The 24,478-nt window shown below is 37.0% G+C and overlaps 6 protein-coding genes and 1 pseudogene across 7 annotated transcripts; 3 read left to right on the top strand and 4 right to left on the bottom strand.

Annotated features, from left to right (window-relative positions):
* Nucleotides 1-71: 71 nt before the first annotated feature.
* Nucleotides 72-2,803, bottom strand: LOC137732434 (LEAF RUST 10 DISEASE-RESISTANCE LOCUS RECEPTOR-LIKE PROTEIN KINASE-like 2.1). Of its 2 annotated transcripts, none has more exons than XM_088687283.1 (3): nt 1,671-2,803; nt 1,442-1,486; nt 72-1,220 (listed from the first exon to the last, which is right to left on the bottom strand). In XM_088687283.1, exons 1-3 carry the CDS (start codon nt 2,371-2,373, stop codon nt 145-147), a joined length of 1,824 nt encoding a protein of 607 aa, XP_088543409.1. In that variant the 5' UTR covers nt 2,374-2,803; the 3' UTR covers nt 72-144. The 2 variants fall into 2 exon arrangements, with proteins under 2 accessions (XP_088543409.1, XP_088543408.1); XM_088687282.1 differs by having other exon boundaries at nt 72-1,229; nt 1,671-2,760.
* A 4,356-nt stretch (nt 2,804-7,159) lies between these two features.
* LOC137731084 (uncharacterized) lies at nt 7,160-10,609 on the top strand. Its single transcript, XM_068470158.2, has 6 exons — nt 7,160-7,909; nt 7,990-8,201; nt 8,650-8,935; nt 9,034-9,107; nt 9,184-9,275; nt 9,812-10,609. Exons 1-6 carry the CDS (start codon nt 7,598-7,600, stop codon nt 10,042-10,044), a joined length of 1,209 nt encoding a protein of 402 aa, XP_068326259.1. The 5' UTR covers nt 7,160-7,597; the 3' UTR covers nt 10,045-10,609.
* Nucleotides 10,610-10,805: 196 nt separating this feature from the next.
* Nucleotides 10,806-12,797, bottom strand: LOC137731261 (putative glutamine amidotransferase GAT1_2.1). Its single transcript, XM_068470362.2, has 4 exons — nt 12,662-12,797; nt 11,547-12,280; nt 11,255-11,464; nt 10,806-11,136 (listed from the first exon to the last, which is right to left on the bottom strand). Exons 1-4 carry the CDS (start codon nt 12,750-12,752, stop codon nt 10,882-10,884), a joined length of 1,290 nt encoding a protein of 429 aa, XP_068326463.1. The 5' UTR covers nt 12,753-12,797; the 3' UTR covers nt 10,806-10,881.
* A 1,993-nt stretch (nt 12,798-14,790) lies between these two features.
* On the top strand, nt 14,791-16,372 carry LOC137731993 (uncharacterized). Its single transcript, XM_068471266.2, has 3 exons — nt 14,791-15,072; nt 15,193-15,398; nt 15,828-16,372. Exons 1-3 carry the CDS (start codon nt 14,980-14,982, stop codon nt 16,135-16,137), a joined length of 609 nt encoding a protein of 202 aa, XP_068327367.1. The 5' UTR covers nt 14,791-14,979; the 3' UTR covers nt 16,138-16,372.
* A 1,129-nt stretch (nt 16,373-17,501) lies between these two features.
* Nucleotides 17,502-18,048, bottom strand: LOC148689817 (non-specific lipid-transfer protein 2 pseudogene; annotated as a pseudogene).
* A 1,793-nt stretch (nt 18,049-19,841) lies between these two features.
* LOC148689816 (reticulon-like protein B14) lies at nt 19,842-20,848 on the top strand. The gene is made up of 5 exons (XM_088687842.1): nt 19,842-19,878; nt 19,963-20,146; nt 20,261-20,402; nt 20,499-20,568; nt 20,700-20,848. The coding sequence occupies exons 1-5, from the start codon at nt 19,842-19,844 to the stop codon at nt 20,846-20,848; spliced, it is 582 nt and encodes a 193-aa protein (XP_088543968.1).
* A 211-nt stretch (nt 20,849-21,059) lies between these two features.
* LOC148689815 (uncharacterized) lies at nt 21,060-24,164 on the bottom strand. The gene is made up of 7 exons (XM_088688373.1): nt 24,099-24,164; nt 23,439-23,768; nt 23,215-23,340; nt 23,071-23,136; nt 21,765-21,830; nt 21,225-21,683; nt 21,060-21,107 (listed from the first exon to the last, which is right to left on the bottom strand). The coding sequence occupies exons 1-7, from the start codon at nt 24,159-24,161 to the stop codon at nt 21,060-21,062; spliced, it is 1,158 nt and encodes a 385-aa protein (XP_088544499.1). The 5' UTR covers nt 24,162-24,164.
* Between the last annotated feature and the right edge of the window lie 314 nt (nt 24,165-24,478).

The following is a 24,478-nucleotide window of genomic DNA, read 5'->3' as shown; positions in this document are numbered from 1 at the left end:
GAGGGGTAGTAGGAGCGACACAGTCACTCCTACTATGTTGATTCATTCATATATAGAAAAAAAACAAAACAAAAATGAAATGCATACTTCATTATTTAGATTGCCTCAGAAAGCACATATTCGTTCAAGTAAAATACAAGGTTTCTACTGTATTGATACCAATGTAGGAGAAGAATTTGTCAGGGATTTTGGAGGAGAAGACAAGTAAGGCTTGGGTGGTATCTGCAACGAATCAACACTCCCTTCCAACATATCTATCACTTCCTTCATCGCTGGCCGGTTTGAAGGATCAGTTTGTATGCACCACAAGCTCACTATGATCATCTTCCTCGCTCTTACTTTGTCTTCCTCGTTTGTAACACTCTGCAAACGAAGCTCTTCATCATGTTCAAGACGCTGGTAAATCCAATGCGGAAAATATATTTCACTTGTATTTTCAACTTCAGTGTCGATGTTCCTTATTCCTCCAACCATCTCCAAAAGCATCATTCCGTAGCTGTACACATCAGACTTGTGCGAGACCTTTCCAAAGTTTCTAGAAAATACTTCTGGAGCTATGTAACCTGCTGTACCTCTAGCTCCCAACATCGACACAATGCTCTCGTTCCTGTTGCATATTTTGGCAAGTCCAAAATTCGAGATTTTTGGGGTGAACTTTTCACTGAGAAGAATGTTGCGAAGCTTGATGTCGAAATGCAAAATTCGCGTGTTGCAACCACGATGTAAGTACTCCAATCCTCGAGCAATACCAAGTGAAATTGGATCCAAAGTTTCCCATCCCAAGTGATGATGATGATTCTTGGGAGTACTTGCATCAAATACGAACTTCTCGAGCGATCCATTAGGCATGAATTCATAGATCAGAGCCCTCTTCGAACCTTCAAAACAGTAGCCCAACAAGGAGACGATGTTGACATGGGAAGTTCGACTAATGGCTGCCACTTCATTCATAAATTCTTCCCCATCTCCTTTTAGTTTGGTCAAGACCTTCACTGCTACAAGACGGCCGTCCTTTAACTTTCCTTCGTAAACAGCACCATAGCCTCCTCGTCCTAATTTTTCTTTGAAGGAGTTGGTCATTTTCTTGACCTCCGAATAGCTATGCCTTTGAACTTGAAGTGGCTCATAGCTCCTTAGAAAGGCCTCAACAATTTGATGTTTTTGGATACGCTTCTTCCAAAAGAAACAGCAGACAACAACTAGAATGACGATGACAGAAGCTGCACCAACTGTTAAGGGTCAGTTAAATTTGATTAAAGGTATGTTATGCAGAGCAATCAATTGACTTTGCCAACGTGATTAAACGCTTGCTCATTCCATGATTCTTAGAAAATTAATCCGGAGGCATTTGGGAATAATTGATTTCCATATTTCGGTTCTAATGCTCCTAGATGAGTATCCACATCAATTACATATTTAAATGTAGAGATATCAATCTTACCTAGTCCAAGCATCAATTTCAAATGCTTATATCCTGCAACATGAACTGTAAGAAAACTGCTGTTAGCTAAATCACATAAGATGTAAGTGGCATAAATAATGATACCATTAAAAAAAAAAGTGTTTTCAATAAACTGTTTCCTGTTTCTAAGAGTTATATCCTTAGAAGAAAGGAATTGGATTGTCGCACAATCAGAGAAAGAAAAAAAAGGTCATGTAAATTTATATACCTATTTCTCTGGTGGTGCATTTAAATTTTCCCTCTTCGACCAGACATTCACCTTCTCTTACATGACATATATTACATTCTAGTGACAACACTTCGAGTGAAAACTCAGCAGTCAATGAAGAGAACGTGATGGGTTGAGCCGGAAGCATGGGGACCTGAATGGTTTCACACTCTGGCGGAGGGGGGCTAGGCAAACTACCGTTAGATGAAGCCATATAAGTAATGGGTTTATATGCCCTGGTATCATTGGAATCAGTTCTGCAGCTATCATTAAGTTGTGGATAAGAATTTTTGTCAAAGGTGGTGTCGCATCTGAAAAGGGTAAGATTGTGTGTGAATAATGCTACTTCAGGGATTGGAAAAGCGCTGGGAAGACTCAAGTCGTTGAAAACTGTGGCATCGCAGTGATCTTTTTCTAAGCGGTCCGCAAGGTCTCTGTCTTTGATAAAAATCGAATTTGATAAAGGGCCTTGGAATTCATACCAGTATCCTCCCTCTTTCAATTGGATTTTTGGCCCATCGGGTTCTGAGCAATCGACTGTGAACAATCCGCAGTCAGGAGGATCTCCCACGCTTCTGAAGGGGAAGCTAATGTTGCCTACCATGTCACTGCAGAAGTGGGCTGGACAATGTTTGGCTTCAGCAGAGTGCAGAACCACAAGGTGAGCAAGAACGCAGAGAATAAACAAAGCCACCGGAGCCATCCGAAAATTCCCAACTGATCAACAAGAAGAAAGCGCCGCAAAGGAAGAAGAATAAGAAGATCTACTGCTCTAGTTCAGAACAAGAGTGATGAATTGTAGAGGTTAAGAATTCTTTGTTTGCAGTATATTAACACCCCTGTTGACTTGGAATTTGGGAGACTGGAAGACTTGTGGGAACCAGCCATGTAAATGTTGCTTGACTCAAAAGACTTCCATGATCTATTAGGGGAGTTTCCTTCTCAACTTCCCCCACTGACAAGCACCAGAAAGACTTTGACCCCTTGACTCTTCAAATGTGACATTCAAAAATCCTTGCAACTCCTCTGAACCAAACAGATTACGGAAAAGATTGAGTGTTCAGTGTTCACTCGTCGCATCGTGAAACATGTTCCGTTCCGTCTTGCTCTGGGGTCTACTTATTTGTGTGAGCACTGAACAGCTTCATAGCTGAAAAGCATCTCCTTTTTCTAGAGTAAAAAAAATAAAATAAAAAAATCAGACATTTAATTAATTAAGAGTTATGTGAGTTTAGTTAGATCAGTTTTTTAAGTTAAATTTGTTAATTATATGACGTGTGATTAGCAAAAAATATACACATTAAGAGACACTTAAGTAGTAGTTAAATCATCGACCACACCACATAGTTTACAAAATTTAGTTTTTTTTTTTTTTTTTTTTTTTGTCAAACAATAGATTTTGTTAGATTAGATACCGACAAATTTGAACCCACATCACATAGTTTACAAAACTTAGTTTTTTTTTTTTTTTTTTTTTTGTCAAACAATATATTTTGTTAGATTATATATTAGATTGGATACCGACAAATTTGAACCCAAATCACATAGTTTACAAAATTTAATTTAAAAAATTAATCTCGAGAACATTACCCGTTAATTAATTAATACAATTTAGTTAACATAACCATGACAATAAGTGTATTTTAAATTCAGGAAAAAAGACATGAATATCTTGTGGAATTAAAGTATTCATAAAATATGACAAGACTCGGAAGATGTTGTGACAAATCGAATAAACAGTCAAAAGTATTTTAGAATTAGACCCACCTTTAATACGACGGGACCCAATTGTGTTTGTTAACTAAAAGAACTATAAAAAAAAAAGCAGAATTATAAAACAACAACATTTGCAATCCTGTTTGTGTAGACAAACAATGTGACGCGCATTCATTAAAAACAACAATTTCGTTGTGCCATGAAGTCGAACAAGGTTGCATAGTTTTACTGCTTTAGAATTGTGACAAATCAATTATTTCGTTGAATTTTAATATAACACAGTAAAATTTTACATTATTAATTGTACATTATCAGTATTATAATATGTGAAATCGAACATCACGGGGTCATAAGGATTTCTCTTATACAAGGGATGTGTTAATGTTATCCTTAAATTACATGGTATGCTGAGAGATCTGATCGAAAAAATTGATATATTGATTGATATTAATAAATAGAGTTGTTATCCTGTCATTGACGTTGCAAAATTATTTTACGCTATTTTTTTTTTAAATATAAATGAAAAGTACACTTTAAGCTAGGGGGTGGGTTCAAAAACTAAAAACCGAAAAAATATGGACTGAACTTCGAATCAAAAAAAAAAAAAAAAAGTAACCGAACATCGAACCGAAACTGAAAAATCGAAAACAAAAAAAAAACTGCACCGAACCTTATTGGTTCGATTTCGGTTTTGAAGGTTCATAAATTGAACCAAGCCAAACCGAACCAAATCCCTTTACCTTTATAAAAGTATGTCCATGATGTTTCTTTTGTGAAACTTTGTTGCCAAGTTTGAAACTAAGCCTAGGTTTTTTTAAGGAACATACTTGGTTCAATTAGTGAGGATATTTTATTGGTTATAGAGGAAAGACTTTGGAACATGAAAAAGTTTCTCTACTTGTTTGCTTTTTGAATGGATACCGTGATTATTTTTCTTTGCATTGCAATTGAGGTTGTTGATAGAATATAAAAATATAATTAATTTATATGATCTTGTATATGTACAACTATTTTCTCACTTTTCACTTTTCTTATTTTTTTATTATTAGTCTACCGATGCAAGCTTATTTTCTAAATTTCATATTTAAAACGATCAAATTTTATAAAATAAAAAACAAACCAAAACCGAACTAAATGAAACCGAATCCACTTCTACTTTAAGCACTATGTCATATTTGCCAATATTTGCCCAAACCCTTATGGCACTTGCACAAAAAGAAATTTAAAAAATTGGACACGATCATGCACGTGAAGGCATCTTTCTTCTTGTATTTATCACGTGACCGATACTTGTCTGCTCTTTCATCCAGTCTCTTTTTCCAGGGGGCAGAGAGGCGATATTTGAAAGTGACTCTAGTGCTACATTAGCTGCAATGCAAAGACAAGTGGAAGATTGCTGAATTAAGGTGCCCATCATCAATGACATACGAAGGCTCATACATGGATGCACTGAAGTTAAACTGAATTTTGTTCGTCGCCGGGCCAACAACGTTGCCCACAGATTAGCTCGTTCAGGAATTGGAAGACAAGCCGAGGTGTCGTGGTTTGAGGAACCACCAGACACTATCATGGATACTTTGCAGGAAGACAAAGCTGAATAATTTGATTTAAATTGATTGTACCTATTGGGAATAGTTGACTTCTAAGTCGCTAGTGCGGGACGTTATTTTTTTCTTTGATCGGGTTGAAATTCCTCACAAGATTTTTATCAAAGCTCATGATGCACCATATTTCCAAGTTGTAAGGTTTTTTAATCATCAATAAAAATCGTACCTTTTCTTAAAAAAAAAAAAAAATAGAAAAAAAAAAAAAAAAACCTTCCAAAAACGAAAAATAAAATAAAATAATTAGAACGTGGCAATTATTATGCATAATGCCACCCATGAGGATGAGGTCAATGAAATGCGGTATAAAAAAACGCTGCAATAGTTTATATTTTATACTACATTTTTAAAAAGAGATAAGATCTATATGTGTTGATAATTTTTATTTTTATTAAAAAAGTAATACAAATATGTTATAAAAAAATATAATAAATGTAGCATTACTCATGCGATATTCGACTAGCACATGACCATATAATCAATTTGGCAATAAGCTAGAGCTTGCCTATTTTGACTAGAGTAGGTATGCCATCCCCTTATAGAGAAAAAGTACGAAATGACAAAATAACATTGTTACTTATTTAGAAGCACAAAATTATTGTCATTAAACAAAAATAAATTTCAAGATAATTCATCTGTATTTGTTTCATTAAATTCTTGGTTTTAGATAATGTGTTTACAATTCACTCACGACATGTAAGAGTTTATATATTTATACATATTTAATTAGTATAAAACACATATCTTGTATGAACGCAAATGAAATCAAAATAACACATAAACTTAAATGTTTTGACATCCTAATCCCACCGAAAAAATTAACTAATTCTTAATAATTGTTCATGTGGATTGAACTCTTAAATATATACTAGCATTTGTCTACATACTTTATGTGTATGAACACACTTTTTTAGAAAATGAGAATGAAAGAAGGAGAGAGAGAACGTGATGGGAGTGAGAGATTTTTGTTTTTGGTTTTTTTTTTTTTAAATTTTAAATATTAGAAATATTTTAACATCACATGTATGTAATGCTTTAATAAAATTTGGACATATGAAATTACATTATTGTCCATCATTTTTTTGTATGATAGAAGATTAAGTTGTCCTTTCATTAAAATTTTTAATTGATAAAAAGAATTTTATTAATTAATAAAAAATATATATATTATTATTATTTTTTGCCATATCTCTTAAATATAAATTGAAGATCATTTTTAATCAAACGTGGGGATCTGAAGCAAAAGTCCTAAAAGGCGCGTAACTTCACGCTTCCGGAACGTCGTGGCTCTGACTCTGAGTTGAGAATTAATTAATAAATCAAGAAGTCTATTCAATTTCTCGATAAAATCGAATGGGGATAAGAAGGAAAATGACACCTTCCACTTAGCAGGGCGAATCCCGCCATACACGTGTACAACGTTTCCCTCCCTCACCCCAATGACTAATCCGTGCGGCCTCCGTGCCACCAATCGCAACCCTGTTAAAGCCTTTCAGATCTTTTCCATTTGGTCATTAGATAACGCTCGAACTCATGAACCATCAATACCCCCACTCCCACACACTCACTCAAATGACCTAAATTGCCCTTATCTAACCACAAATTTCGACCACCTCATTGAGTATTTTCGTCTCTAACTCAACACATAATCAATAATGTCATCCAACGCTATAATCCGATAGTATTTTTATTTAATTATATATGAAAATTTTAAATTTAAATATCATGAATGATAAATACGATACCAAATTAAATTACGCAAAGTCTAGTTTAGCCGAACCCCACCATCTCCTTCGTCTAAATATATTCTTGCATTAAAAAAAAATCAATAATTTGACTTAAATTACAATATATAACTTTTTTATTAATACGCTAAAAAATTGTATAAAATGTAAGTTGTGTTATGCGTAAAAATGATACCAAAATGAAATACAACAAGTATATTTTTAATATTTTTACAAACGTAAAATGGTACAAAACGTAACTTATGTTTTGCTTTTGCACAAAAAAAAAAATCCAATTTAAAAGCATCACAAATATTCAACAAAAAACAAGATTGTAATTTTCTAAATTGAGTGCCCCCATCGCATTAAGTCATGGGCGCCAAAGTTGTTGGCAATTTGATTTTTAATTATTTATATTTAACGATAAGGATTTTAAAAAATAAAAAAAATAAGTTTTGTTCTTCCTCATGCCCCTACGCAGTACCCATCCATTTATACAGAGCCTGCTCCGCCATTTCCTTTCTTCTTTCGCCTTCCTCCCATCGCTTCCCTTTCCCCTACTATTCCAACTAATATTACCAAATTGCCCCTCAAAACCTACCCCATATCATCGTCTTCTTCTTCCGCCAGATCCATAGGGTTTTGCTGTTCCGACTCTGCCCCCGCAACTCCAATCGTTTCCGATCCGATTCCCCCAATTTTCTCGATTAACCCTAATTTTGACAAACCCTAGAGGCGCCGATCCCCTAAATACCATAGCCCAGTTGTTCTCGGTTTGTTCCAATCCCGTTGACTTTATTTCTGGGTTTAAGACGCTCTGCTTGCAGAGGAGGACCGGATATAAGGTTCTCGTTGAGCCAGTTTCTGCTTCGCCGTTCACGCGATGTTGAGTACGGGATTGCAGTTTACGCGCGGCCGCGGAGAGGATCGATTTTACAATCCGGCAAGAGCTCGTAGGGCCCACCAGAACCAGAAGGCGGAGCAACTTCGCAGACCTCAGAGCGATGTCACGCCCAGCCCGTCTCCTTCCTTGAAGGGTAACCCCAACCGGGAGCCGGAGAACCGGACCGGGTCCGATGAGCCGCCCAAGCCCGTCGCCGTGCCTGCTTTTGAGCCCGTCGTGGAGCCCTTGAGTAATCTCGAGCGGTTCTTGCAGTCGATCTCTCCGTCCGTCCCCGCCCAGTACCTCTCCAAGGTGTTTGCTTGAATCTAATTTGTGTAATTTTTTGGGGTTTTTTTTTTTTGTTAATCTTGTAATTAATTGTTTGGTTGCAGAGGACGATGAGAGGATTGAGTACATGCGACGTGGAATATCAGCCATACTTTGTTCTAGGGGATTTATGGGAGTCCTTCAAGGAGTGGAGTGCTTATGGTGCAGGAGTGCCTCTGATTTTGAATGACAGTGACTCTGTGGTTCAGTACTACGTCCCTTACCTGTCCGGCATTCAAATATACGGCCACTCTGCGAAATTGGCAACTAAGACAAGGTATACATTTTACTCCATACTTTTGGCTTAATTCGATTTATCATTTGTTTTGTAGTTTAGAAGAATTTCGATATAGTTCTAGTTGGTTATAGTCAAATGCATGCATTGTTTGTATTTTCTTTCATGATAGTGAATCAGTGATAAGTGTACCGTTATCTCTCTGCAAAATGATTTTTGTCCTGCATTTACTCAGAGGTAAATCCAAAACTGAATTTGAGAATTTGTTGTTGTTCTTGATTGTATGGTGCGTGCACTTATGGTAAACGGGTTTCATGGATTACTATGTTTGTTTACTCCTTGCATCAGAATATATACTTTTAACGGAATCAGTGTATACTGACTATTGCCTGTTGCTTACTTTAGTTTACATATTTGCTTTTTGTCAAAACGTGAATGGTTTATTTCATTCATTTATGTTATTCAAAGATTGATGGTCGTTTATTGATAGGCAACCAGATGAGGACAGTGATAGTGACTTCAGGGATTCTAGCAGTGATGGTAGCTGTGATTACGAAACTGATAGGCTAAAATATTTGAGTGAGCAGCGGAATCACCAAGTTCTGACTAGTGAAATTCCTCGTAGGATAGAAAGATTATCTTTGAGAGACCTGCATTTACCACCCCACGAAGACTGTTCCAGTGATGAGGGCGAATCTATAAATTCTCAAGGTTCCTTACTGTTTGAGTATTTTGAACGGGACCTTCCTTATTGCCGTGAGCCTTTAGCTGACAAGGTTATAATTTCATTTCTCTCTAGCATCAATAGTAATATATCTTGCTATTTATGACCTCCCTTTTTTCGGATGTTGTTCTGAACTTTCCCTTTCTACAGATACTCCATTTTCCTGAGCTAAAGACACTAAGAAGCTGTGATCTACTGTCACCCAGCTGGATATCTGTTGCATGGTACTATAGATCACTGTTTTCGTTTACTCATTGTACACTGTCGTGTGACTAATTGGTTTTGGTATGACCTTTTCAGGTATCCAATTTATAGGATTCCAACAGGACCAACTCTAAAGGATCTTGATGCGTGCTTTCTAACATACCATTCACTTTTTACACCCATGAGAGGTACTTTTTAACTCTTTTAGTTTTGCTTAGGATGAAAGTTTGTTCCCTGACATTTGGTCTGCATAATTGATACTCTTGTGATGACATGTTATTTCATTTTGATGTTTTGGGTCTGATTTTATAAATTGTAATCATACATCATAAATGAGATACCACGTTGTTTCGTTTGGTGCTTTGGTCTGATAATATATCTTTTATTCATATAGCTTAATGAAATAACAAACCATAAACCATATATTAGTTTAACTGCTTATGTAGTTAGATTGATTTTCTTACAGATTTTATCTTCTAATTTTAGCATTTACTACAATGTGGGGATTTAGCATTATTGATTAAATAAAGTTATTGTCAATGCACCGCGTATGCTGATATCTGCATTATGCCCAAGTTTATCTTGTCTTATCCCCTGTACATGCATGCTTCCATGTCAAAATGGATGTACAATATGGTAGACAGATATCAAGGATGATTCATTACGTGTGAAGTATAAGTAGATTTTAAATGTGAAACTTGTCTCTTCTTTGATTATGTTTCAGGTGTACAATATGACTGTGCTCCTGTATTGACATATCCAAGTGACATGGATGGTGTCTCTAAGATGTCGTTACCTGCTTTTGGCCTTGCTTCATACAAATTCAGTCGTTCATTGTGGACTCCGAGTGGTGGATCTGAAAGCCCGTTAGCCGGCTTTCTTTTGCAGGCTGCTGACGACTTTCTAAGAAGGCATAAGGTCAATCACCCAGATTTTCTGTTTTTTAACCGTAGATGATATCAAGATGATGCTAACTGTGACGCTACTGCCACCGTTCTAGACGTGAAGCCTTTTGCACGGGTTACTTGTGAAAAGTCTCTTTATTTTGTTAAAACTCATGGCGGCAATTTGGTTTGCGGTGATTCTGTCGTTTGGTTTTCTGTTATTTACTAAAGGAGAAAGAAAAGAAAAGAAGAGGATGAAGGGTAACCCACAGAAGAAAAGTGAAGCTTTTGGCATGAGATGAAAGAGGCTCAGTAAAAAGTGAATAGAAGGAAAATATAGTTAGATAATCTATAGAAGGTCTAGCTCTAAATGGAGGTTACTGCTTTTGATGTAAACAAGTTTTTATCTTGCTTGTTTCCGTTGTATTTTGTTGGTAGTAAGAAGAGTACATTAACTATAAAAAAAAGAAAAACCGGGCTCTTTTTTATGCCGTGATATGATGTTAATTATTAGTATGTAATCCTGTCTAAAGGGGGTTTTGATTTAGATTAAACTGTAAGTGTTAGTTTTTTCTTCCCCAAATGTGTATCTGAATCGCATCCGTTAATGATGGAAATGTGTTTTAAGAGTTTTGTTAGCTGTTGCCTGATGATTAGATGTGCTGTTTTACAGTCGACATCACTTAATGGGACAAGGTTTTGTTGTAACGTTTTAAGCGTGTTGTTGCTGCTTATCTGTCTGGTTTGTGATCTATGTTTCTCTTGCTAAATGAAATCGAGTTCAAGGAGTCGGTCGTCATTCTTTTGTCATGGCAGCTGGAGGAAGAGTTTTTATATTAATCTTGTGTTTTAAGCTCTCAGATTTATAAGGGAAACATTTCTTTCATAACGAATTGGAAGCGAGGAGAAATTAATCAGCATCGTTTTCAAGCAGCAAGTCATGAAACTTTGTCTCCAAAGCCTCGGAACATATCCGACTCATCATCCGATAAAACGACGTCAGATCAGATATCTGCTCTATCGACATCTTCACGATGAAGGCCTTCGCAACTTTCTCCCTCTCCTCGCACATCTTCAGTTGTTTCATGTATGCAGAAGCGTTTCTTACTGTTGCCCCCATCTGCTTCAGCCTTCTCTCTTGCTGCAAGCTCAATGCCGTATTCGCCTGATATCACACCATTCGGAACAACACACCATTAAAATCGAACTATCATGACAACCTACAAGAACTAGGAACTATGTTGCGGGTTGGTTATACTGTGTGGAGATGTTTTAATACTGACCTCCAGAAACTCAGCTCCGACGTCGAGTTGATCAGACTCTCTGCCGGAAACAATTCCACGCTTCGAGTACATGTTTCTTGCTACTGAGAGGCTCGTTACGATGTTCCTCCTCTTCATCTCTTGATCATGGTTAAGCTTTGGAGATTTTGGCACACATGCTGTGGTTCCATTGAGCTTCTTTTCGTAAGCTCTCACTGCTTTAACAAATTCCTGCAGATACAATAATTTTGACCATAAAATTGGCAAAAAACAAACCAAAAACATGACAAACTAGAAGAAATTCAGTTCGTGCCTGATATGCAGACGGGCATCCTGGATACTCAAAATCATCCGAATCGAGTTTTCGCATTCTCTCCGGATGAAACTGAAGCCCCATGATAAAATTACCCTCGTGGGGATTATAAGCATCCGGATCATAAAATCCTTCAACCAAACCATCCGGAGAGAAAGCCATCGGCACGAACCGCGGCGCCAATCTCTTCACCCCCTGATGGTGATAACTATTCACAGATATCTCCATTCTCTCACCATCCAAAGAGTCTTTAAACCATCCATGCAAAGGTGTATTTTCCACCACCTTCACCACATGCCTATGCCCGTCGTAATTCTCATAGCTTATGTGAGCAACTTTGAGTGTATTTTCCAGGCATTCTTTCGACAGCTCGCTCTCAACGTCTTGATAAAGCGTGCCGCCGCATGCGACATTAAGGACTTGGGAGCCTCTGCATATTCCCAAGTACGGGATGTTTCTTTCTAGGCATAGCTTTGCAAGCCCTAGTTCTATTGAATCTTTCTCTTTGTCGATGGTGGTGTCGCTTGCATGGAGCTTTCCGATCTCTTCTAGCTCTCCGGGAGAGAAACCGGAGAGCTGCGCATCATAATGGGACGGATCGATGTCTTCGCCTTCGCAGAGAAGAACTCCGTGGATTGGCTCGAAACTTTGGAGCAGCATGTGGACTCCGCTGACTCTTGGGACGATGAAAGGTACTGCTCCATAGCTTACTATTAGGTCTAGATGATATTCTCCTGTCCCACATGTTGAGAAATGAGAAACAAGTTTTATTTAACACACACTGTTGGTTTAACAAACGATAATTTTTGCACGTCTGCAATTAGACGAGTTGGCAACAGCAATATTCTCTCCATGTGCATCAAAGTTTGGTTTAAGAAAACGATTATCTATGTAACATATTTGCATTTAGCCAAGTTGGCTAAAGTAATATACTCTGCACTATAGTTCGAATTCTCCTTTAAATTAAATAAGAATATCACTCAGAATCGAGAAAGAACATATAGTTTCATTGTTGAACAAGGTAAATCAACGTCTGAAAATCTGAGCAATGTAACATCCAAAAACAGAAAAACTACCTAACAACAGAAGATATATGGAGACAGATGGAAACTAACCCACAAAATCTACAAACTTGTTCTTGCGGACGGTTCGTCGGGAGACGATAAGAACCCGAGGCAAAACCGTGGACAAATCTGAATTAGCCATGGATTGTGGATACACAGTGACCAATTGCACAGAAATTAAGAGAGAGATATAGAGTGTGCGCGTGTGTGTGTGTATATATAGAGAGAGTGTGCTTAGTAATTAATTGATCGGGAATTTCAGACTCAAGTCTTAAGACTGAGGTGTAATGCTGATTAATTGCTGATTATATATGCGATATTGTGAATGGAGACGAAAATCTGGGAAGATTGATTTGTCCATGTCGTTTTGTTTCCTTGTTTAATGGCTTGGATTTTCTTTCGTTCTTTGGTTTGGTGAGCTTGTTGCGTTGTATTCGTCTAGGCGCCGCGTATCTAACATATGTTTGCCAAAGGAATTGGCCAATTATCCTCTATTTTCGTGCCATCTTGTTTAGCTTAGCGTTGTCTTAGGGAATTTGGATAATTACTAATTATTAGGATTTTGGATAATGCCTTAAATCCAAAGGTCAAGCTGAGAATCACTGAATCGTGTTTTTGTGAACACGAGTATCAATAGGTGAACGCTGGTATGATTGGTTAAGTGGATCGAGTATTAGTGAGATACAAAAATAACACGAGTATCAATAGGTGAACTTTAGTGTGATCGCTTATGTGGATTGAACATCTATTCAATAATGATTTATAGTTAAACAAGTATAGAAGGGTTTATAGAAAAGAAGATTTCCGGTAAAGGAGAGTAACAATGCAATGACATGTTATGTACTATCACGTAGAAATAGTCCATGGAGTCTAGCATGCATTGCCATAGTAACATCTTCGATATAAGCTTCTATCTTATTTGCGGGGTTTCACTTTCACTAGTGGTGGGTTTCTCTTCTTTTTTTTTTTTTTTTTTTTTTTTTTTTAAAGAACAACTGATGCAATTCACGGTTAATCACCACTTCGGTACATAATGCTGGCCCATACCATGTGATAGACCCTATCTAACATACAGTGGAGGCCCAAGATGGGATGGGCTGCTGTTTTTTAGTGTTGGCCCAATATAGAAGGGGTAATTTTGAGATTAAATAGTTGTTGCTGGTTTAGTGATGTGGACTGTGGCACGGGGACCAATCAACATCCAAGATTTAAAAGGGTGACCTGCTATTTCCGGTATGACAACCGGGGAATCTGGCAATCCGACAATCCAAACCGCGCTCTTGCAACCTGTCCAAAATCTATTATCCGGATACGTATAATCCGGTACAACAAGTACAATGATATAATTATTTGAAATTTTTTCAGTTTATAATCAATTATATTCATACGCTTGGTGTACTGAAATGAATTTTCGACAAACTGAAAAATTTATCCAAATAAAGATCTACAATAACTCGGCGTAAAGATTAATTGTCACACGTATACACGTGTGGCAAAAAACTAGTTATCTTTTAGAGAAAAACATTTTAACCTCAAAATTATAGGGAAAAATTGCTAATTATTCAACAATTGCCAAATACTTGAAAAAGTAATCAATTTGTGCCACAATTTTATTTGTTGTTAGACGAGTGGAGCTCACTCACTCCTTGATCCTTGTAAAAAGTTTGAAGCTTGAAACTCAAAGAGTAAATTGCCAATTTGTCCCTTAAACTATCACCCAATTTTTTATTTCTCTCATGAACTTTTTAATTGGAAAATTAAGACCTTAAACTAATTTTTTTGGTCGATTTCCCCCCTACCGTTAGTTTTTCATATATTTCATCCAAATTAACGTTAACTTTTATCATGTGCAAATCACGTAACTCTCATTTGTGAACAAAACCGTCACTTCACTAGACATTCAGACACAAAAGTTATAGAATCGCACATATTTGCATAGGTTTATATTTTAGAAATATAAGATTTTCAATTATTTTAAAGAATGAAGCGACCAAACTACCTACACATGTTGTGCACATGCTTCCATTTAACAAAAATTTAGATGGAATGAATGAAAAATTAACAGTAAGGGGCAAATCGGCAAAAAAAAAATAGTTTAAATCCGTAATTTTTCAATTAAAAAATTCATGAGAGAAATCGAAAATCGAATGATAGTTCAAGGAGCAAATCGCAGGTTACTCAAACTCGAAAGGTATGAAATTCAAATCCAACCTCATCTAAAAAGCAGCGACAAATTCCCCATTTTTCTTCGCCAAAACCAAAAAATAAACAAAGGGAAAAGGAAGTTGCGCAAATTTCTTTTCTTTTTCTTCAAAAGCAGTGAGTGATATTTCAGTTTACTAACGCCACACGCTTGCAGAGAGACAACAATGGCAGTCTCGATACCCATTGTCGCCATCGTCACCTCCCTCCACCTCATCGCCTTCATCTTCGCCGTCGGCGCTGAACGGCGCCGTAGCACGGTACCCACCCCCATCTCCCTCTGTCTGTCCGTTTTAAGTTTTAATTCTTAATTCTTAATTTTTATATTTAAGTACTTCAAACCCTAACTGTTACTGTTTGTGTTTGTGTCTCTGAATTAGGCGAAGATAGTGCCCGATGAGTACGACGAGCGTACCTACTGCGTGTACGGCACGGACGCCTCCACGGTGTACGGATTAGCGGCGTGTGGGCTGCTTCTGGTCAGCCAGGCGGTGCTTAACGGCGTCACCAGGTGTCTCTGTTGCGGCAAAGGTCTAGTCACTGGCTCGTCCACCACTTGGACCGTCTTCTTCTTCGTCTTCTCCTGGTGATTTTACCCATTTTATCCCCCTCTCCTTAACCATTTTTAATTTCTTAATCTTGGTTTAATTATTTGATCAACGGTCTTAATCGTTCCATATCTTAGAAATAGTCAAAGTAACTTATTGACTTGGTCACTTGGTTGGTATAGTGTTCCTTTGGATGATCTAATTGCTTGCTTGTTGAGTTGTTACACATTGACATTTACGTTTAATTGTTTGTATTTTCCTGGAATCTGATTTGGAGATAACTAAGATTCATACAGGCGGCTTTGTTTAGTGAGATAAGGCTTTGTCGTTGCATTGTTAGTGTACTGTGCTTGATCCATGAGTGAATGTAGTTCTCTACTCTAGTATTGTGTTTGTGTAAATTGCAATCCCATTTGCTTCATTTTGCTAAACCAAAATCTGAAGCTTCCGAACTGTGAATTAATCAGGACAACCTTTTTGGGAGCGGAGGCGTGCTTGTTGGCTGGGTCGGCAAAGAATGCATACCACACCAAGTACCGGGGGATCTTTAATGCAGATGACTTGTCCTGTGCTACTCTACGCAAAGGGGTGTTTGCCGCCAGCGCTGCTCTTACGCTGTTGTCACTGGCAGGGTCAAGTCTTTACTACTGGGCACATTCCAAAGCTGATACTGGGGGATGGGAGAAGCACCGAAATGAAGGCCTTGACATGAGCAGTTCTAACTACGGGCAGCATGAGCAGCAGCAACAACAAGCCAGTGCATTTCAGAAGGTATAATTCCGCTATTAGTTCTGCAGTTTTGGTGGCTTTTGTCGATCGAGGGGAAAGAAATGGATGGAGCAAATATGACATGAGCTAAAGACTTGTATATGCTATGTCATCATACATATGTTAGAAGTGGAAGTAATTCCCCAGTCATATATATTCCCCAACTTTTGCTGGTTGCTTGATTTCCCATATTTCTTGACTTATGTGTGTTGTGTTTTGGTATTATACATATCTATGTTTGACATTGGTTCTCTGGATCAGGCAACAGCACCCAAAAAAAAATTTAGTCGGAGAGGAACTAACTCTAGGGGACTCGTTGTTTTGTTAAGTAATTGTAAAAAATGATGATAGACTAAATTTCAATTGTTAAACTAATCAATAACAAATATCTAACAACGTATCGATAAAAAGTGAACGACATTATTATCAGATATCGATTAGGTACTTAAAAATTTATCATCTCTCTATTGTGATGTGCTGCAAAAAGAAAATTGAAAGTTTCAAACTCGAGTACAAGAGGATGGGTAGGCTACTAATAATAATTTGGTTCGAATTTGCTTTTCGCGAAAATTGAATATAACTTTTCACATACAAGTGAAGAGAAATATCACTAGACAACAATACTAATTGGCATCAATGGTGCTATTTAAATACAACAACAACAACAACAAAATCTTATCTGATTAAGTGCGGTTGGCGATGAATCCTAAAACGCCACCGCACTCGGTTTTGTGCCAAGTCTTCCATTAGCTCCAAATACTCTGTCTTTGCTTAAAGTCTATTTCCAAGTCTTCCTAGGTTTCCTCTACCTCTTTTGCTCTTAACCTATTTTTCCTTGAGCCTTTGTCTTATAATTGCATTTTTTAGCATCTTAGGTCTCTGTTTCACTTGTCCAAACCATCGTAACCGATTTTCTCTCATCTTATATTTAATTGCAACCACTCCCATTTTACCTCAGATATTCGAATTCTTAATCCTGTCTTTTCTCGTGTGCCCACACATCTAACAAAGCATTCTTATCTCCACTATACTCATTTTTTGCACTGTTGATGCTTGAACACTCAACATTTCGTGCCATAAAGCATTACTGACTTTATTATCATCTTATAAAATTTTCCCTTCAGCTTTAGTGGCATACAACGGTCGCCATAATGCAATGCTAGCCTTATTGCCGACCTATTTAAATGAATTGAATTTTTTACTTTTATCAACAAATCCACGAACAATCCGAATGTTTTTTTTATTTTTTTTTTAATCAACGGATCCATTAAGTTTCTTTTTTAAGAAAATTAGATCAAGTTTCTTGAGCTCAATGAGCTGGACATTTATGCTGGAGTGAAATGTAACGCTAAAGATGGATTGAACTGTAGGCCTACGTAAAAAAACTTAGTAAAAAGCTTCATTAATATACCTTCAAGTTCAAGGCTTCCACACAAACAACTTTGAAATTCATGATAAATCCATCTCCCACAAGCACGAAAACGCCACTACTATTAGTTATTAGCGGCTGATAATTAAGACGATAAATAAGAAAGTGGGAGCTGAGATTAAAGGCTAATCAAGCTTAGCATGTGGGGAATGGGGAACCACAAGTGTCGGCGACCTTCTTGGCGTTTGGGGAGTTGACAAGCTTCTGGAGGTTGGGGTTCTTCACATACTGGCAGAGGCAAGGGCTCTGCTCCTTGAGTTTGCCGCAACACACGGCGGTGGGAGAGTTCGAGGACATGATTGCGGCGGCGCATGGGGCTAGCTCCATTGGGTTACAAGTCACGGCTGCCTCACCCACCTGGGTTTCACTGACCGCAACAAGAAAAACTACAAGACACAATATTCCAACGTTATAGTAAGACATTGATCTCATCATCTTCAAGCTTAAGTTGAAGCAATGTATGTTGCCTACTGTATAAATTTTGGTGCAGTGCAGGTGAAGCTCTAGTTCCATCTCTTGCCAATTTATAGAAGAGTGGCCAGGGATAGTGATTAGTACAATTAGTTCGAAAGGGATCCTCTCCGGATCCCTTCCTCCTAATCCATTAAGTCTGGGGATCCGAGCCGTTGAAATTTGATCCAACGGTTACAAACAAGGGTTCACTTTAAAAGTTATGATAACTTTAACTGTTGGATCAAATTTCAATGGTCCGGATCTCCGAACTTAGTGAATTAAGAAAAAGGGATCCGGAGATGATCCCTTTTCCAATTAGTTGTCGATCTTCAACAACGTTATCATACACTAGTAGTAGTACACTACTCTTCTCCTTACAATTTTATAGGTGAAAAAGTGCAAAACGACTTGCGACTTGTCTATATAACTCACATGTACAAGTTTATGTTATTTACGCACACAAAACTAAAACTTCATATTAAAGATCAAATCCACAAACAAAATGTGTCAACATATATTTTAGTTTTATATGTCAATATAAAGTTATACTGCATTTTACTTCGATCACGACCAATCTCCCCCTAATTTTTTTTATTAAAGCGAAATTCCCTACTTTTACTTTTACACTCGCGTTGTAATGATGATTAGCCCAACACCGAAAAATCGTACATGTGAAATATGTTCAACAGAGGTACTGGTCAATGGTCAAAGGATTTTTGGATCCAAAATGATTTCAAGATTATATGAATTTATGCATGCCTTATGTGCGATAGATTTTTCAGTGTATTTAGAATATGAATAAATATGTTATATGTTATTATATAAAATGACAGACTTATGAAAAAAAAAAAAACATTCTCATTACTTGTTAATAACATATGACATATCATTCTGTGTTTTATAAATATTGAAAAATCTCTCTATAAGAGCACTAATGATGATAGTTGGAGCATGCTTATCGGTGATCAACGTGTTCATATCCTCTGCACCCCTTGTAATTATAACCAATGTGGTCCAATCACATAACCCACGAGTAAATTACGATTAACTTTCTTATCTGTTTTCACTTTTGTAAAATAAATTGGTATTATAAAAAGATCTTCACGCACTTTAATTTAATTTTATACAAAAGAAATTGCAGGGTGACATGACATCTTTAAAGTTAAACTGCTAGAAATATGATGTTTTTTTTTCCTGTCTTGAAATCCAAAAATTGGACCAACAAAAATAACTAAGTCGAAAGATTGGTCCTCTATCGTTGGAGAAGAAAGGTCCAAACAAATGGCAAGGCCCAGTTAAGTTGAGTACATAGCCGTACCCTTTCGTTTTTCCTGGATAGTTTCATAGTTTCTGTGACCAAACAAGAGTTTCATAGTTTTTCTTCTTAGGAAAATCAAATGCTATTAGAATTTAACCCTAAAAACCAGTCATCTCATTCCTCGCTTCACTGTTTTTAACCTTTTTCTCATAACCGGTTAACGCAACATGACTATTTTAAAGTGCTAATAAATTGAATTATTGCAAATAAACTACGGTAGGAATGCCCTAATCCATATTAATGTTCAACTTTTTAATTCAAAAAACTGTGACATACAAAATCATTAATCGACATTTAACATTCCTTGCACGTAAATGTAAGATTTTGTGCCTGCATGAAGATTTTTATTAATACATATAAGCATTAATTTGAAATAGGCATGCGAGGAAGAACCAATTTTCTGAGCCATGCCAATTGCCCATTCCTTAATTTCTTCCTTTTTATAAATAAGCTTATAGATGTAGGCCTAGCAGAAAATTAGTTGTAATTAACATTGTCACATTGAACACAACCATGTCTCATATTCGTGCCATTCTTGGGGGAGGAAAAGGTAAACTTCTGTAATTTCATTTGCAACGTAACCATTTAGGACCTATTTGATAACTATTTCGTTACTTGAATTTGATTTTTGCAGTGGCTAACATATTATTATGGAAGAACAAGATAATATCTGCCTTAATCTTAAGCGCGCTCACAGGCATATGGATTTTTTTAGAAGTACTAGAATACCAGTTTCTTACTATTCTTTGTAACACCCTCACGATCACCATGCTTGGTATTTTCTTCTTGCAGCAAGGAGGAGCGAGACTAATCGCTCGGTAATCTGTTTTTTAATAATATAATCTGTCCACTAAATTAACATCAGTATCTAATCCGTTTTCTGGTTCTTAGTTTCTGTTTGTATAACGTTATTCATCGTAATTCCTTGTTAGGTTTGGTTTTGTTCCACCTCATTTGGATGACATTAAACTCTCATCGGAATCGACTTGTAGATACTTGTTCGAAACATTTAACCTGTTCTTCCTCAACGTTTTGGAAATTTCATCTGGAAAAGACTTGAAACTCCTATTTTTGGTACGTAATCTTACTTGATTTCGACATTTTACGTACCCTGACCAGTGACCTTTCTCTAAGGATTTTGACATTGTGAAGTGTTCAATATACATGCAGGCAATGGCTTGTCTATGGATATTGTCGGTTATCGGATATCATATCAGCCTTCTGAACCTTTTATATACGAGTGAGATCTCCGACCAGACCAACACAAATACAATACACACACAATACATTATTGCAGATCGATAGTTTTAAAGTTTGATTAATAATCTTGTTTGAGACTAATTGATCGTTTTCTGTGTTATCGGTATGAAGTCATTGTGTTTGTAGGAACAGTGCCAGCTTTGTATGAGCGATATGGTGCTCATCTGGATACATTTGCTGCCAAACGCATCCAAGATGTGAAGGACTTGTACCGATTGTTTCTTAACAAGATTCCGAGGCGAGAAGCGAGAGAAGAATAAGTTAGATATAGTAGTTCGTCAAATCATAAAATCATTAGTACCTGAATAAATTTGACTCAGAGTCAATAATCTCGAACAAATTTTTATAAGTACTTTGGCATGGAACATCATCAGTACTCTAGCAACTATATATATATATATATATATAAAGAAGAAAAGAAAACCTTGGTAACCTGCTTCATTTTAGTGACTGTCTGCTACTTTGTTGTCACTAATTTGATGTGGATGTCACCACATGACTAGCCATCACCTTAGATTTCTACAAAGATTGAAAAGTACTCTCTCGTAATCAAAAGCGAAATTAACGATGGAATAAGACAATGTGCAAACAACTTTCAACATAATGAAACGGAGAATAAGGGGACAGAAAATGCACCTGGTTTATAAATGGCACTTTCTCGTTGTCACTAGCTGTGTTTGGTGAACTAGACTCTCCAGCTTGGTTAGCATAATTGAATATGCGGGAGAAATTTGTAGCAAATCGTGGCTGAACCATATTTGATGTAGCCGCGGTTGTGCTAGGCATTACTTGCGAAGCAAGGAATGGAATTTGCATTTGCACTTGAGGATTAACGGGTAGAACTCCCGGTCCAGACATCAGTGGCAACGCTGCAGTTGCTGAGTGAACTGACATGGTTGGAAGGCCTATTGTATAACACATATTAGTCATTCCCATTGTCATTCCCAATCCCATCCCAATTTCATACGCATTGCTCGTTCCCAGTCCCGGTCCCATGGGCAAATACGGCTTAAATTGGGACATTTGCGTGCCTTGAATCCCAGCAAATGATAAATTTGGAGTCTGGTACACAGCTCCTCCACCCATGGACATCATCTGATGTTTATAACAACATTTTGATTAAGGCAATTAAAATTTTAATTGAAAAGAAAGAGGCAGAGAGATGTCAGGACATACTTGTACTTGAAGCTGCAAGGATTTGATATATTTAATCGCATCGTCCAGCATTGAAGCTTGGTCTGTCTAAAACTGGAAAAGCAGTATCTTTGATTCAGTAGCCTTGAAAGTTTTAAATAAATAATTCAAGGCACAGATGAACAAAGGAAAATAATATACAAGAAGATCATCAGTCAGTCTCAGCTAGCTTGTTCATCTTAATCAGCACCTTGCATAGTCAACAGACTCAACAGCTTAATGTTAGAGATGATGAATACACGAGTCAGCAATCTGCTAGGTCTATTTAGATTAGCTTAATTTGGTGTGATTAATTAGATGTTTAATTATGTTTAGTTACCCATCTAAGCCGGATTCTTGAAGATCATCTTAATTTCTGGAAAATTAATTTCCACGAAACCATAAACTCTTTTTTTACAAGTAATTGCTAATTACAAATCACTCATCGTATTAATTACTACTAACACTGTCCAGATTGCATACTAAAAATACTTTGCTAGCTTAAGCGTTGAAGCTCTTTGGCCTTATTGAACTTATGATTAGTGGAAAGCGAATCTGAGACTTCCACGAAATTTGGTATAATTAACCCTTTTTTTTCCGAATTTTTTAATATTTTTGGATTATTAAATACATACATATATATATATATATGTAATATATAAACAGTCTACAAATTAATTAAAGGGTAATGCTAGGTAGACTAAATTGTTAAACCAAATGATGTGTTTATTGATGATTGAATTATTACTTAATTACTGTTGATTAAAGTGTTTATTTTCTAGTCATAACAGATTTGCAAATTTGATTTAGAAATTTAATCTATAGGTAATGCTAGGTAGACTAAATTGTTAAACCAAATGATGTGTTTATTGATGATTGAATTATTACTTAATTACTGTTGATTAAGGTGTTTATTTTCTACTCATAACAGATAATAGTTGTTACCAAAGAAGAAAAAAACTAAATCGTGGTGTTTGGCTTCATACGTGTGACAATCTGCTCTAATACTATGAAGAAAGTTGGGGTTCCATCATAAAACCAATTGACAATATGAGAAGTAGCCCAACTTCTTATAAGCCCATACAAGATCCTTTATTCCATCAATATGAGACTCATTCTCAATAACAGCCATCACAACAAATCACAGTGGGGTGGCACCTATGTCAGAAGTCGGATAAGTGAAGTTATATATATACAAACAAATAGTTTTGTGGGTACCATCTCTAGATCGATCGAAGCTAATTTAACATCAATATATATTAAGCGGCAAGGGGAAGAAAGAAGCCATGATATATACATATATATACACCTTGTTACAGTTGGGTATAATCTCCTGTAGCACCTTCTGCTTCCCCCGGATTTTGTTCCTACGCATCTACTCATGAAAACAAGCAAGCGTAATTAGTTAAGTTAGTTTGATTAGTAAAATAAAGTATATAAGGCAAGGAAATACGATAAGCTGGGTGGGTGGTTGGCTCACCCTCTCAGACATATTGTGCAGTTCAGTGGCACGGCGTCTTTTGGGCCGTTCGTCTTTGCTTGGCTTAAATTCTCCAGAAAGCATTACAGGTTTAGTCTCCTAATTAAACAAAAAAAATTAATTAAGCAAATTAACAAGAAATACAAGAACTCCACACATTAGTTAGAACTAGCTAGTTAAGTTAAATATGTACGGACCATCTCATGGGACGTCGTCGTCTTTCCACTGAATTCTCCTTTTTCCAAGCTTAACCCACACAACATAACCTCTTTGTCGTGCGAGAAAATATTGGGTGTGGGCTGCTGCATTTGTAACAATGGATCAAGCTGAATATTCGACAAATTCTGAAATATTTCTTGAAAATGTTTATGGTCATCTCCTCCTCCAGCTGCCGCAGTTGCACTAATGCTACTACCAGTATTGTTCCAATGAGCATTATCAGTCGGAGGGTCAAGGACAACCGAATCAATAGGAAGCACACCGAAATTTTCGTACGGAAAACCTTGAGAGTATTCATCCTCATATGTGTGATGAAATTGAGGTTCCACCATTAAACCAATTGGCAATATGAGGAGTAGCCCAAGATCATATAAGCACATAGCAAACCTTGTCCCTCACCGATGTGGGACAACTCTCAACACGCCCCCGCACGTGTGGCGGATTTTCAAGCCTACACGTGGACAACAACTGGGTGACGTGGAGCGCGTGTGGCCGTTTGGCTTCACACGAGGACAACCCGCTCTGATACCATGATGAAATTGAGGTTCCACCATAAAACCAATTGGCAATATGAGGAGTAGCCCAAGATCATATAAGCACATAGCAAACCTTGTCCCTCACCGATGTGGGACAACTCTCAACAATGTGGTGGTGGACGACTTGGCGATGGTAGTTTTCCAGTCGGGCAATTGGTTGCGCATGTTAACTATAATGTGTAAACGCCACTTGACTTTAGCAGCTCAGGCCACAAACAAACAAATAAAAGCAACTCAAAGAGGTGCACCGCTATGTGTGTATATATTATTTACAAATAGAGAGAGAGAGAGAGAGAGAGAGAGAGAGAGAGAGATGAGTCCAAAGGGATTTGTCAGAGAAACTGATAGAGAACCTTCAAAGCTCTTTTTCTTCCACCAGCACTCAACTAGCCTTCATCGCAGTCTCAAACTTAGGGTTATAATTTTCTAAACGCTTTGGTTATCCTTCTTCCCATCTGTGAGAGAGAGAGAGAGAGAGAGAG

The sequence above is a fragment of the Pyrus communis genome, chromosome 16 (genome assembly GCF_041283825.1).
Source record: "Pyrus communis isolate YQ-2024b chromosome 16, ASM4128382v1, whole genome shotgun sequence".
NCBI lineage: Eukaryota > Viridiplantae > Streptophyta > Magnoliopsida > Rosales > Rosaceae > Pyrus > Pyrus communis.
This window is presented reverse-complemented; position numbering and strand designations above follow the sequence as displayed.

Coding starts and splice junctions, on each gene's coding strand:
- LOC137732434 (XM_088687282.1), bottom strand. CDS start 2,373: ATGGCTCCGGTGGCTTTGTTTATTCTCTGCGTTCTTGCTCACCTTGTG. Junction 1,487..1,670: donor ATGCACCACCAGAGAAATAG/GTATATAAATTT, acceptor GTTTTCTTACAG/TTCATGTTGCAGGATATAAG. Junction 1,230..1,441: donor GAAATTGATGCTTGGACTAG/GTAAGATTGATA, acceptor GACCCTTAACAG/TTGGTGCAGCTTCTGTCATC.
- LOC137731084 (XM_068470158.2), top strand. CDS start 7,598: ATGTTGAGTACGGGATTGCAGTTTACGCGCGGCCGCGGAGAGGATCGA. Junction 9,108..9,183: donor AGCTGGATATCTGTTGCATG/GTACTATAGATC, acceptor TGACCTTTTCAG/GTATCCAATTTATAGGATTC. Junction 9,276..9,811: donor ACTTTTTACACCCATGAGAG/GTACTTTTTAAC, acceptor ATTATGTTTCAG/GTGTACAATATGACTGTGCT.
- LOC137731261 (XM_068470362.2), bottom strand. CDS start 12,752: ATGGCTAATTCAGATTTGTCCACGGTTTTGCCTCGGGTTCTTATCGTC. Junction 11,465..11,546: donor GATGCCCGTCTGCATATCAG/GCACGAACTGAA, acceptor TTGTATCTGCAG/GAATTTGTTAAAGCAGTGAG. Junction 11,137..11,254: donor TCGGAGCTGAGTTTCTGGAG/GTCAGTATTAAA, acceptor GTGTGATATCAG/GCGAATACGGCATTGAGCTT.
- LOC137731993 (XM_068471266.2), top strand. CDS start 14,980: ATGGCAGTCTCGATACCCATTGTCGCCATCGTCACCTCCCTCCACCTC. Junction 15,073..15,192: donor CTGAACGGCGCCGTAGCACG/GTACCCACCCCC, acceptor TCTCTGAATTAG/GCGAAGATAGTGCCCGATGA. Junction 15,399..15,827: donor TTCTTCTTCGTCTTCTCCTG/GTGATTTTACCC, acceptor TGAATTAATCAG/GACAACCTTTTTGGGAGCGG.
- LOC148689816 (XM_088687842.1), top strand. CDS start 19,842: ATGTCTCATATTCGTGCCATTCTTGGGGGAGGAAAAG. Junction 20,147..20,260: donor GGAGCGAGACTAATCGCTCG/GTAATCTGTTTT, acceptor ATTCCTTGTTAG/GTTTGGTTTTGTTCCACCTC. Junction 20,569..20,699: donor TCTGAACCTTTTATATACGA/GTGAGATCTCCG, acceptor ATCGGTATGAAG/TCATTGTGTTTGTAGGAACA.
- LOC148689815 (XM_088688373.1), bottom strand. CDS start 24,161: ATGCGCAACCAATTGCCCGACTGGAAAACTACCATCGCCAAGTCGTCC. Junction 21,684..21,764: donor CCTTGCAGCTTCAAGTACAA/GTATGTCCTGAC, acceptor TATAAACATCAG/ATGATGTCCATGGGTGGAGG. Junction 21,108..21,224: donor AAGTGCCATTTATAAACCAG/GTGCATTTTCTG, acceptor CAATCTTTGTAG/AAATCTAAGGTGATGGCTAG.